We start from the raw sequence: 12,306 nt of genomic DNA on the forward strand, positions 1-12,306 counted from the left end.
CTTCTCAGACTGGAGGCCTGTGACTAGTGGTGTGCCACAGAGTTCGCTGCTGGGCCCGTTACTGTTTGTCATCTACATCAATGATTTGGATGAGAACATACAGGGCAAGATTAGCAAGTTTGCTGATGATACAAAAGTGAGTGGTTTTGCAGATAGTGAAGATGGTTGTGAACGATTGCAGCAGGATCTGGATCGATTGGCCAGGTGGGGGAAGAATAGTTGATGGAATTTAAGTGTGAGGTGTTGCATTTTGGGATGTCGAACAGGAATTAAGGTCGTTGTTTTTGGAGCTAATGAGGAACGATTAAAAGTGTTTAAGAAGGAACTGCAGATGCTGGAAAATCGAAGGTAGACAAAAGTGCTGGAGAAACTCAGTGGGCGCAGCAGCATCTATGGAGCAAAGGAAATAGGCAACGTTTCGGACCAAAACCCTTCTTCAGACCCTTCATCAGATTAAAGGTGTGCTCAGCTAAGCTTCAATGGACAATGTTAAAAAGCACAGAGAAAGCCAGAACTCTTGGACTCGGACCTGAATTTCAACAGCCTGAATTTCACATCACAGATGAGGCCATCGTTAGGGTCTCTTGGGTACCCTGCAGCTCTGCCTTTGCCCCCCCCCCCCCCAGTTGCAATAGGGACAGAGTCCCCCGTCCTCACCTTTCACCCCATCAGCCGTCACATACAGCACATAATCCTCCAACATTTTCAGCAACTCCAACAGGATCACACCACTGGCCACATCTTCCCATCTCCACCCCTTTCTGCTTTTTACAGACACCGTTCCCTCCGCATCTCCCTGGTCAACTCATCCTTTCCCACCCAAACCACCCCCTCCCCAGGTACTTTCCCCTGCAACCGCACTTTCCCCTGCATTCCCACACTGACCTTTCTGTCCTGGGCCTCCTCCATTGTCAGAGTGAGGCTCAGTGCAAATTGGAGGAACAGCACCTCATATTTCGCTTGGGCAGCTTACACCCCAGCGGTATGAACATTGACTTCTCTAACTTCAAGTAACCCTTGCTTTGCTCTCTCTCTCCATCCCCTTCCCAGTTCTCCAACCAGTCTCTATCTCCGACTACATTTTATCTCTGTTTGCTTTGTTGTTCCATTCTCCCAGCTGACAACGATCTATTCTACATTTTCAAAGAAATATAGACATAAAAACATAGACAATAGGTGCAGGAGTAGGCCATTTGGCCATTCAATATGATCATGGCTAATCATCTAACTCAGTATCCTGTACCTGCCTTCTCTCCATACTCCCTGATCCATTTAGCCTCAAGGGCCACATCTAACTCTTCCTTCATCCACACCCCCTTTGTCCCATTTTCACACCTTATACTTCCTTATCTATGTATCTCCCTCTCCCCTGACCTCAGTCTGAAAAAGGGACTCAACTCGAATCCACACCCATTGCTTCTATCCAGAGATACTCCCTGTCCCGCTGAGTTACTCCAGCTTTTTGTGTCTATCTCTAAGTTATCAAATGTGAGTGAAGTGTTTCAGCTCGAGGATCCATTGGCTGCCTGGGCTGCTGAACGTTTCCAGCGTTTGATGTGATTTTTATTTCAGATCTCCAGTGCACTGGGTTTGTGTGTGTGTGTGTGGGTGTGTGTGTGTGAGTGTGTGTGTGTGTGTGTGTGTGTGTGCCTGTGTGTGTGTGGGTGTGTATTTGTGTGTGCGTGTTTGTATATGTATGCACATGTGTGTGTGTACGTGTGTGTGTGTGTGTGTCCAGTGTGTGTGTGTGTGTGTACGCGCGCGCATTGGATTGAATACAGCGGGGGGGGGGGGGGACACACATAAGTTGGACGCGTTTCTACCGGGGGGGGGGGGGGTGAAGAGTTGGAGGTGAGGAAAGGCCAGGACATTTCAGGGCCGGTAACAAATGAGCTCAGGCAGGGCGGTGCCCATTGTGTGATCTGAAGGGAAACAATGTGAACTATGGAGCTGATGAAACAACCAGGGTGGAGGATGGGGAGAGCGAAGGTGAGAGGAATGTTCGTAGGTTAATTTTAAAGTCTAATTCCTTTATTCTGCAGATGCAACTTGTTCCTGAGAATCACTGGGAGATTCAAAGCTAGTTACTGTCACAGGGTTTGATCCCAACACAACTAGAGAGCGGTCCTGAACTACTATCTACCTCTCCCGGGGCCCTCTGACTATGTTTGATCAGACTTTACTGGCTTTACCTTGCACTAGACGTTATTCCCTTATCGTGTATCTGTACATTGTAAATGGTTCAATTACAATAATGGATTGTCTTCCCGCTGACTGGATAGCCACACAACAAAAGCTTTTCACTGTACCTCGGTACACGTGATAATAAACTGAACTGAACTGAATTAAGCTGGAAAGAGCGCAGGGATGATTTACGGGGATGTTTCCATGACTCGAAGACCTGAGCTCTAGGGAGAGGTTGGGCAGACTAAGACTTTATTCCTTGGAGCGCAGGAAGATGAGAGGTCATCTGAAATAGGTGTATAACATCTTGAGGGAAATTGAGGGTGAATCACAGTCTCTTACCCGTGGTAGAGGCTTAGGGTTAAAGTGAGGAAGGAAAGATTCCATGGAACGTGAAGGTAAGAGGGTAATTTACTCCTCTGCTACAGAAAGAACCACCAGCAACCTCTCTGCTTTCCTCTAGGAGAACACACACACCTGAAGACAAGGAGGAGTCCAGGTGCCCAGACCTCTCCCCCCCCCCCCGGGCAGTGCTGGGACCACTGGATCATCACACAGGCGAGACAAGGACAGACAGAGAAGGAGAATGGAAAATGCCAGCTCCAGGTATGTCCGGATACATCACACAATGTTACTTCTCCACCTCTCCTCCCTCACCTTAAGCACAGCGCTGGAGTAACTCAGCGGGTCAGGCAGCATCTCTGGGGGACAGGTGGCGTTTCGGGTCGGGACCCTTCTTCACTCTGATTGTGATTGGAGGGAGGCGGCTGGATGAGGATTGGGGGCAGGACTGTCAGGCAAGTGATAGGTTGATTGTTTGGGGGAGGGGTGATGATTGAAGGGAGGCCAGTGATGAAAAGACTGAGATAAGGAGAACTCGTTTGATAGATGGGCCGAATGGTGTAATTCCGCTCCTAGGCCAAGAGAAGAGGTGTGAGATGGGAAGCTGGAGGAATGGATATGGGTGAAGGTGATGGGGGAAGGGGGAAAGTGCGGGATTGTGGGATAAATGGTGTGTATCCAGATGGAACAATGGGAAGAGAAGAGGGAAAGGGAGAGAATGTGCTTGTCCTTTATTTCAGTTGGTTTCATTTCAACTGGAAACTTTCACCGAACGTGTTTCCTTTCAGCCAACAGGCGGCTCAGTCTGAGACCCCCTCATACTTCACACAGGAAGAGCTCAACAAACTGATTTCCAAGTTCAAAATGGGAGGTGTGGAAAAGGTTCAACCTCGGCTGGAGAAGAAGATGAAAGAACTGGACAACACCGAGCTGAACATCGCCGTGACGGGAGACACGGGTGCAGGAAAATCCACACTCATCAACGCCATGAGAGGGCTTCGTAGCAAAGATAAGGGAGCGGCTGCGGTTGGGACCACGGAAACTACAATGGAGCCAACCGGATACTCACATCCCACTCTGCCCAATGTCCGCTACTGGGACCTGCCGGGGACCGGAACTAAAGGATTCACCGCGGGTTCCTACCTGAAGAAAATGCAATTTAAAAAATACGATTTCTTCATCATAGTGTCAGCTGGTCGATTCACAGACAATGATGTAAAACTTGCCACGGGGATTAAGCGGCTGGGGAAGAAGTTCTATTTTGTCCGCTCTAAGATTGACAATGACCTTCATTCAATGCAGCAGGAACGGGGGCAATTTGATGAAGACAAAGCAGAAATGGAAAAGATCCGGAGTGACTGCGTCAGTCAGTTGGGAAAGGGCGGGATCCCTGATCCCAATGTGTTCCTGATATCCAGTTTCAGGAGGAGTATGTATGATTTCCCTCGGTTAATGGATGCACTTGGAGATGGTTTACCAAATATAAAGGAATCTGCCTTTATCCTGTCCCTTCCCAACCTCAGTGAGGAGATTATCCATAAGAAAGGTGAGCTGTTGAAGAAACGTATCTGGATGTTGGCGATCCTCGCAGGCGGAGTGGGAGCGATCCCTGTCCCGGGTCTCTCTGCCGCCTGCAACATGGGGATATTGAGTGGAGCGATAATCAATTTCCGTGAATGCCTGTGTCTGGATGATGCTGCTCGCAGCAGATTGGCCGAGAGAAAAGGCAAGTCCATGGACGAGTTGGATGCGGCAGCGCCATCACCCCTGTTGGGAAAAATAACTGTAGACGTAATAAAATGGTTGTGTAAAGCCATTGTTGGTGTTTCAACCGTTGCAGCCGTTGTTAGCTATTTCCCATTCGTCGGTTCCCTTTTTGCAGCCGGGACATCATTCCTGGTGGCCTACAAGGTACTGGATAAAGCGCTGACGCTTCTGATTGAGATCTCAAAGAAGATGCACGCTGTTGCCACAGGCGTCGCGTAACCGCTCTGCACCAATATCCATCCCGTCAGTTCACGTCGCGCTGGGCTTCATACTTTGAAGAAAGCTAACGCCCAACCGTGCGCTAATTCTACTCGAACTGATTGCTGTTTGCTTGGATGTATCTGTAAATCCGCCTTTTGCGAAATCTTGCTAAAACTGTTGCTAAATTTTGCTAAGTCTCCCATTTGCTAAATACAACACATCCCCCTCCCATTCCCACACTGACCTTTCTGTCCTCGACCTCCTCTACTGCCAGAGTGAGGCGTCGTACAAATTGGGGGAACAGCATCTCATATTTTGCTTGGGAAGCTCACAAATCCGCGGTACGAATATTAATTAGTCCAATTAATACACCCCTTGCTTTCCCTCTCCTCCCCCTTCTGGTTTTCGGACTGGCTTCACTGTCCTCCCGAATAAATATTACTGATTGAATGCCTCCTTGTCACCTTCCCCTCGTCTAACAATGATCAATTCTACATTTGCCTTTGAGCAGCGTCCCCTTTGATCTCTCATTTTCACACATTACCCTTCCATATCTCTGTCTCCCTCTCCCTTAACTATCACTGCAGAGGGTCTCGACCTGACACATCGACCATTCCTTCTTTCTGAGATGCTGCCTGTCCCTCTGAGTTACTCCAGCATTTTGTGCCAATCGTCATGTTCTCCTGAGATGCTGCCTGGTCAACTGAGTTCCTCTAACACTTAAAAAAAAAATTGTAAACCAACATCTGCAGTTCCCTGTTCCTGCTGTTTGCTGCAAGCATTTTTGGAAATATTACAAATATTTTGAAATTTCTGACACAGTCGTACATTACTGAGGGCGGGGCATATTTCACTTGGGCAGTTTACAACCCAGCGGAATGAATATTGAATCTCTAACTTCAAGTAACACTTGCATCCCCTCTCTCTCCATCCCCCAATGACCCTCATCATCATACTAGTCTCACTATCGTCCTGTTGAGTACCTCTGTCTGTATAACTCGTTACCACCTTCCCCATAGCCAACAATGCACCATTGTGGGCTCTACCTGTCCTTCATCATCGTGCCTTGCTTTGATTTGCCCTTTTACATATATTTCATCCATTTGTTCTCTGTACCATTCCATATATCTCGTTTCCGTCTCCCTGACTTTCAATCCGAAGAAGGGTGTCCGTCCAAAATGCCACCTATTCCTTTTATCCAGAGATGCTGCCTGTCCCGCTGAGTTACTGCAGCGTTTTGTGTCTGTCTATGAGTCTACCAGCCCGTTTGTGCCCCTCAGAACTTCCCGACAAGCAGCAATAAACCAGTTCTCATTCAGCAGCAAAACACTCCAATGCATCTACTTTGGTGTCAATGTGAACTGGAAAGTCAGCGCCTTCATTAGATTGTGCCTGGCAGCGAGTGTCTGGGAAGGACATTTCTCTCCAGGACGGGACACTTCCAGTGTGGGGGAAACTGGGAACGTGTCTGAGAACCTGTCACTTGTCTTATTCCCAGTAATCTTCACCAAGGTGAAGGAGTGGAGATACATCGGCAAGAAGACCAACTCTCTGTGAGGGAACTGGGACCATGTCTATCATCTACAGCTCCAGACAAAGAGATATGGAGAATGTTTAGAACTGATGAGAATGACCCGCCTGAAATACATCCCACTGGAATGTGGGCGGCACAGTGGCGCAGCGGTAGAGCTGCTGTCTCACAGCGCCAGAGACACGGGTTCAATCCTGACTACGGGGGCTGTCTGTTTGTGCATGGGCTTCCACCGGGTGCGACGGTTTCCTCCCACACTCCAAAGACATACAGGTGTGTGTGTTAATTGGCTTCTGTCAGCATTGTAAATTGACCCTAGTGTGTAGGATAGTGCTAGTGTACGGGATGATCGATGGGCCACATGTAATCAGTGGGCCGAAGGGCCTGTTTCCGCGCTGTATCTTTAAACTAAACTAAACTGTAACCACGACTGTTTTGGTATTATTTTGCATTCTGTTATTATTTGAAAACATTGTTTCTAATGTAACCGACAATTACTATTGCAACTTTGATCATACAGCTCGTTGATTGAGCAGGAAATGCTGATGGTAAAATAAGCCACATTGGGGGGTTTAATATGTTCTTGTGTAGTAATGTGGACCCTGTTCCCTTCAACTGACTTGTTGATGGGGAATGTGTGTAATCAGATTAGTCTCACACAGCAACAGGTGACTCTTTGACATGAGATGTAATACTGTTGCTGTTGTTGGGTCAACACATGTGAACTGTTTAGACAAGTAGAGTTGTATCTATTGTTAATTAACAAGCTTGCTTCAGTACAAATATACACAATAAAAGTTCTATATAAAGCTGAACTCTTAGTATTCGTCCGTTAATTAAAATGACTGCAGCTGACCCGTGTTAGTGAAACTTGTGAGATCCGGTTGTGTTTCAACATGCTGAATATAGAGACAGATATTTCCCCTGGAGGGACGGGTTACATATCACTGCCAGGTCGTGCGGCACTGTGGTCAACCCAGTTCTATAACCCGGGCATTGATGTTGAGAATGGGGCAGCACAGTGGCGCAGCGGGTGGAGCTGCTGATTCACGGCGCGGGTGATACAAGTTCCATCCTGAAATCGGTTCTTGTCCGTGTGGAGTTAGCACAGTCTCCCCGTGACCGTGTGGGTTCCTTCTGGGTGTAGTACGTAGGGAGTGGGCGAGAAAGTGGGATAACTTAGTCAAGTCAAGAGAGTTTATTGTCATGCGTCCCAGATAGGACAATGAAATTCTTGCATTGCTGCAGCACAACAGAATATTGTAGTCATAAATACAGATCGGATCAGTGTGTCCATATACCATAGAATATCTATATTACTAAAAGTCTGATATTGACCGCCTTTGGCTCGCTGTGCTGCGATTTCCGAGAGAATGGCGCCACCTACGGCCGTCATTTTTGGCCACCTCACTCAGAGCCCCCCTCCGCTTTCCTGGACTGGAGGATTTTTTCCATCGATGAAAAATCCGAGAGATAGTAATGTTTTTTAAAAATTTGCCATTCTCTCTGCTGCCGCTGCTGGTGGGAGGTGGGAGGGATCATAATACCAGGAAGTGGTGTGCCTCACTCAGTCTCCGCAAGATGGAGGAAGCCAGAGGGTAACGTGTCTCTGAGCTCTGAATAACACTGAACACATGTCTACTCAACTGTGAGTTCCCTTAATGTGGTTTGAAAATGAAAATATGGTTGGTTTGAAGTAAACAGGCACTGCATGCAAATGGTTGTTTGGGGGGTTTGGGTTGAAGTGAAAAGGCACTGCATGCAAATGGTTGTTTGGGGGTTGGGGTTGAAGTGAAAAGGCACTGCATTTGAATGTGGTGGTGTTGCACCCTGCATGAAATGGTATGAAACTGCACTTGAATTTGGTGGCCTTGCACCCTGCTTGAAGTGGTTGGAAATTGCACCTGAATTTGGTGGCCTTGCACCCTGCTTGAAGTGGAATTTCAAGGAATAGCCATGAGTCAACTGCCAGCCCACCAGCTGTGAGTGAGCTGCCAGCACACCAGGCTTGTGGGACTGAGCTGCCACCCCAAGAATCCATTTGGCCCACAATGTCCATACTAGCCCTCTGGAGACCAGTAGTCCCTGTACCCAACAACACCCATACTAGCGCTCCAGAAATCCCTCCCACCCCACTGGCCACCAATATTGAAATTGGTGGGGAGGTGGAATATTACATCGGGGGACCAACCCTCCCATGTGAACATGGGACCCAACGGGTCCCACTTAGTCTTGTGTATATATACACACATCAATTATCAGATGAAGTGCAATAGGCTGATATAGTTCAGAGTTTGTTTGAAGTTGTGTTTAATAGTCTAATGGCTGTGGGGAAGAAGCTGTTCCTGAACCTGGATGTTGCAGATTTCAGTCTCCTGTACCTTCTACTTGATGGCAGCGGAGAGATGAGTGCGTGGCCAGGATGGTGTGGGTCCTTGATGATGCTGGCAGCCTTTTTGAGGCAACGACTGTGATAGATCCCTTGGATGGTAGGGAGGTCAGAGCCGATGATGGACTGCATGATGGACTGATGAGGAGCAGTGGTTACAACTTTTTGCAGTCTTTTCTGCTCTTGGACGCTCAGGTTGCCGAACCAAGCCACGATGCAACCGGTCACCATGCTCTCTACTGTGCACCTGTAGAGGTTCGAGAGAGTCTTCCTTGACATACCGACTCTGCATAATCTTCTCAGGAAGTAGAGGCGCTGATGAGCTTTCTTTATGATTGTGTCTGTGTTCTGGAACCTCGAGAGATCTTTGGAAATTTGCACACCCTGGAATTTCTTGACCCTTTCCACCATCGTCCCGTTGATATAAGCGGGACTATGGGTCCCCATCCTACCCCTTCCAAAGTCCACAATCAGTTCCTTGGTTTTGCTGGTGTTGAGGGCCAGGTTATTGTGCTGGCACCATTTTGGTCAATCAGTCGATCTCACTTCTATACTCTGACTCATCCCCACCAGTGATTCGTCCCACAACAGCAGTGTCATCGGAGACTTCATGATGGAGTTCGCACTATGAACGGCTACGCAGTCGTGAGTATAGAGTGAGTACAGCAGGAGGCTGAGCACGCAGCCTTGAGGTGCTCCCGTGCTGATTGTTATTGAGGATGACACATTTTCACCAATACGGACAGACTGTGGTCTGTGAATAAGGAAGTCGAGGATCCAAATGAGGACTCAACTTAGAACTAGTGTAAAGGTGAGATCGATGGTCGCCCTCGACTAGTTGGGCCGAATGGCCTGTTTCCATGCTGTATCTCTAAATAACTATTCTGTGTCATCTCAAGGGGGTCAGTATCTGCTGCCATTGTCATGAAGTGGAAGACCACACACAGGCCTTGTCTTTGGTTTGTACTGAAGCAGTAAGTTGGGAAATGGGGTTCCCAGATGTTTGGGGAATCTGGCCCCGTTGACATTTATTTATTGACTGGTCTAAGTAGGACCCATTGGGTCCCATTCTCACACAGGAGGACTGGACCCCAAGCGTAACATTCCACCTCTCCACCAATTCCAATATTCCACCACTCGCGCATAGCCCCCAACCTGATGGGTTCCCGTTGTGACACCCCTGATCCCCCCTCATCCCCTCCCCCCCCCCACCACTCTGCCCCTTGCCCTCCCCCCCCATGCACTCACTCCATCCCCCCCCCCTCAAATGCCCCCGCCCACAATCACTCTTAGCAGCTCCACGGCGGTGCAGCCATTCCCTCCCATTGGGTTCCCATTGTGACGTAGAATGCGCAGATATTACTGCGCAGGTGCAGCTGACGGGCACGGCAAGTGGAAAAGGGATTTATTAAAGCTTCAAATGTGAAAACTCTTAAAATATAACAACAATGTAAACGTTAAAGAGGAGATTTATTCAGTCCATTCTTTCGTGTTGCGTCTCTTGTTGCGCTTTGCAGCTGGGGAGCGGGTCGGCTTCAGGCGGGGCTGTCGTGGGCCGGTGGCGGAGCGTCCTGCAGCTGGGGGAGGGGGACGGGTTCAGCCGGTGGCCAGTGGAGGGGAGTGATAGTAAGGGTGTTGAAGGCCGAATAGACTGGTTTCCAGAGAGCTAGTATGGACATTGTGAGCCGGGATTCTTGGGCTAGTCCTGCAGCTGGGGACGGGGAGGCTTCAGGTGGGACCGGTGGGAGCGTTTTGTAGCCGGGGAGGGGGACAGCTTTGGGCATGGGCCAGTGGGGAGAGAGTGCTGCCCCCTGCCGCTGCCATGGCCTGCCATGAGGGGGTGTGAGGGGAGGGGGATGGGGTTGCGTGGGCGGGGTTGGTGAGCCACGCCCGACTCACTCAATCCCCCACTCTGACTCCTCACTTCCCCAGGATCTCGATCTTGCAGCAATCAGGCAGGCTCCGTTCTCCGGCCAGCTTCTGGACTCACAGTTCACTCACTCACGGCTTCTGGACTCACAGTTCACCCACTCACGAAAGCTGCACTCGACACTCAACCCTCACTCACTCATGGCTTTTTGACTCGAGTCTCACTCACGGCTTCCGGGCTGACTGACTCACGCCCGGCCTCCAGGACTTTATTCTCCTCGCCCCGGTGATTGACAGCAGGTGCTGGAAGGAGCGTTATCTTCTTGGCGACTGACAGGCGAGAAGACCAATCTACTGATCTCACGATTTTTAAACCTTCACAACTGTATACGGGATAGTTATCTAAACCAACATGTAGAGGAACCAACGAGAGAGCTGGCTATTTTAGACTGGGTATTGAGTAATGAGGAAGGGTTAGTTAGTAGTCTTGTTGTGCGTGGCCCCTTGGGCAAGAGTGACCATAATATGGTTGAGTTCTTCATTAGGAGAATGACATTGTTAATTCAGAAACAATGGTTTTGAACTTAAAGAAAGGTAACTTTGAGGGTATGAGACGTGAATTGGCCAAGATTGACTGGCAATTAATTCTAAAAGGGTTGACGGTGGATATGCAATGGAAGGCATTTAAAGACTGCATGGATGAACTACAAAAATTGTTCATCCCAGTTTGGCAAAAGAATAAATCAGGGAAGGTAGTGCATCCATGGATAACAAGGGAAATCAAGGATAGTATCAAAGCAAAGGATGATGCGTACAAACTAGCCAGAAAAAGCAGCATACCGGAGGACTGGGAGAAATTCAGAGACCAGCAGAGGAGGACGAAGGGCTTAATTAGAAAAGGAAAAATGGATTATGAAAGAAAACTGGCAGTGAACATAAAATCTGACTGCAAAAGTTTTTATAGATATGTGAAAAGAAAGAGATTAGTTAAAACAAATGTAGGTCCCTTGCAGTCAGAAACAGGTGAGTTGATCATGGGGAACCAGGATATGGCGGACCAATTGAATAACTACTTTGGTTCCGTCTTCACTAAGGAAGACATAAATGATCTGCCGGAAATAGCAGGGGCCCGCGGGTCAAAGGAGGTGGAGGAATTGAGTGAAATCCAGGTTAGTCGGGAAGTGGTGTTGGGTAAATTGAATGGATTAAAGGCCGATAAATCCCCAGGGCCAGATAGGCTGCATCCCAGAGTACTTAAGGAAGTAGCTCCAGAAATAGTGGATGCATTAGTAATAATCTTTCAAAACTCCTTAGATTCTGGAGTAGTTCCAGAGGATTGGCGGGTAGCAAACGTAACCCCACTTTTTAAGAAGGGAGGGAGAGAGAAAACAGGGAATTACAGACCAGTTAGCCTAACATCGGTAGTGGGGAAACTGCTAGAGTCAGTTATTAAAGATGGGATAGCAGCACATTTAGAAAGTGGTGAAATCACTGGACAAAGTCAGCATGGATTTACGAAAGGTAAATCATGTCTGACGAATCTTATAGAATTTTTCGAGGATGTAACTAGTAGCGTGGATAGGGGAGAACCAGTGGATGTGGTGTATCTGGACTTCCAGAAGGCTTTCGACAAGGTCCCACATAAGAGATTAGTATACAAACTTAAAGCACATGGCATTGGGGGTTCAGTATTGATGTGGATAGAGAACTGGCTGGCAAACAGGAAGCAAAGAGTAGGAGTAAACGGGTCCTTTTCACAATGGCAGGCAGTGACTAGTGGGGTACCGCAAGGCTCAGTACTGGGACCCCAGCTATTTACAATATATATTAATGATCTGGATGAGGGAATTGAAGGCAATATCTCCAAGTTTGCGGATGACACTATGCTGGGGGGCAGTGTTAGCTGTGAGGAGGATGCTAGGAGACTGCAAGGTGACTTGGATAGGCTGGGTGAGTGGGCAAATGTTTGGCAGATGCAGTTTAATGTGGATAAATGTGAGGTTATCCATTTTGGTGGCAAAAT

General features: G+C 48.2%; 1 protein-coding gene across 1 annotated transcript in view; it reads left to right on the top strand.

The window, feature by feature from the left end:
- LOC129702402 (uncharacterized) overlaps window positions 1-8,232 on the top strand; it is a 43,305-nt gene extending 35,073 nt beyond the window's left edge. Inside the window, exons 8-9 of the mRNA XM_055644181.1 lie at window positions 2,668-2,790; window positions 3,315-8,232. Coding sequence (XP_055500156.1) covers window positions 2,668-2,790; window positions 3,315-4,512 — 1,321 coding nt within the window. The 3' untranslated portion in view covers window positions 4,513-8,232. The remainder of the gene's footprint in view (window positions 1-2,667; window positions 2,791-3,314) is intronic.
- Window positions 8,233-12,306: the final 4,074 nt, after the last annotated feature.

Source organism: Leucoraja erinacea, chromosome 12 (genome assembly GCF_028641065.1).
Source record: "Leucoraja erinacea ecotype New England chromosome 12, Leri_hhj_1, whole genome shotgun sequence".
In the NCBI taxonomy this organism is placed as follows: domain Eukaryota; kingdom Metazoa; phylum Chordata; class Chondrichthyes; order Rajiformes; family Rajidae; genus Leucoraja; species Leucoraja erinaceus.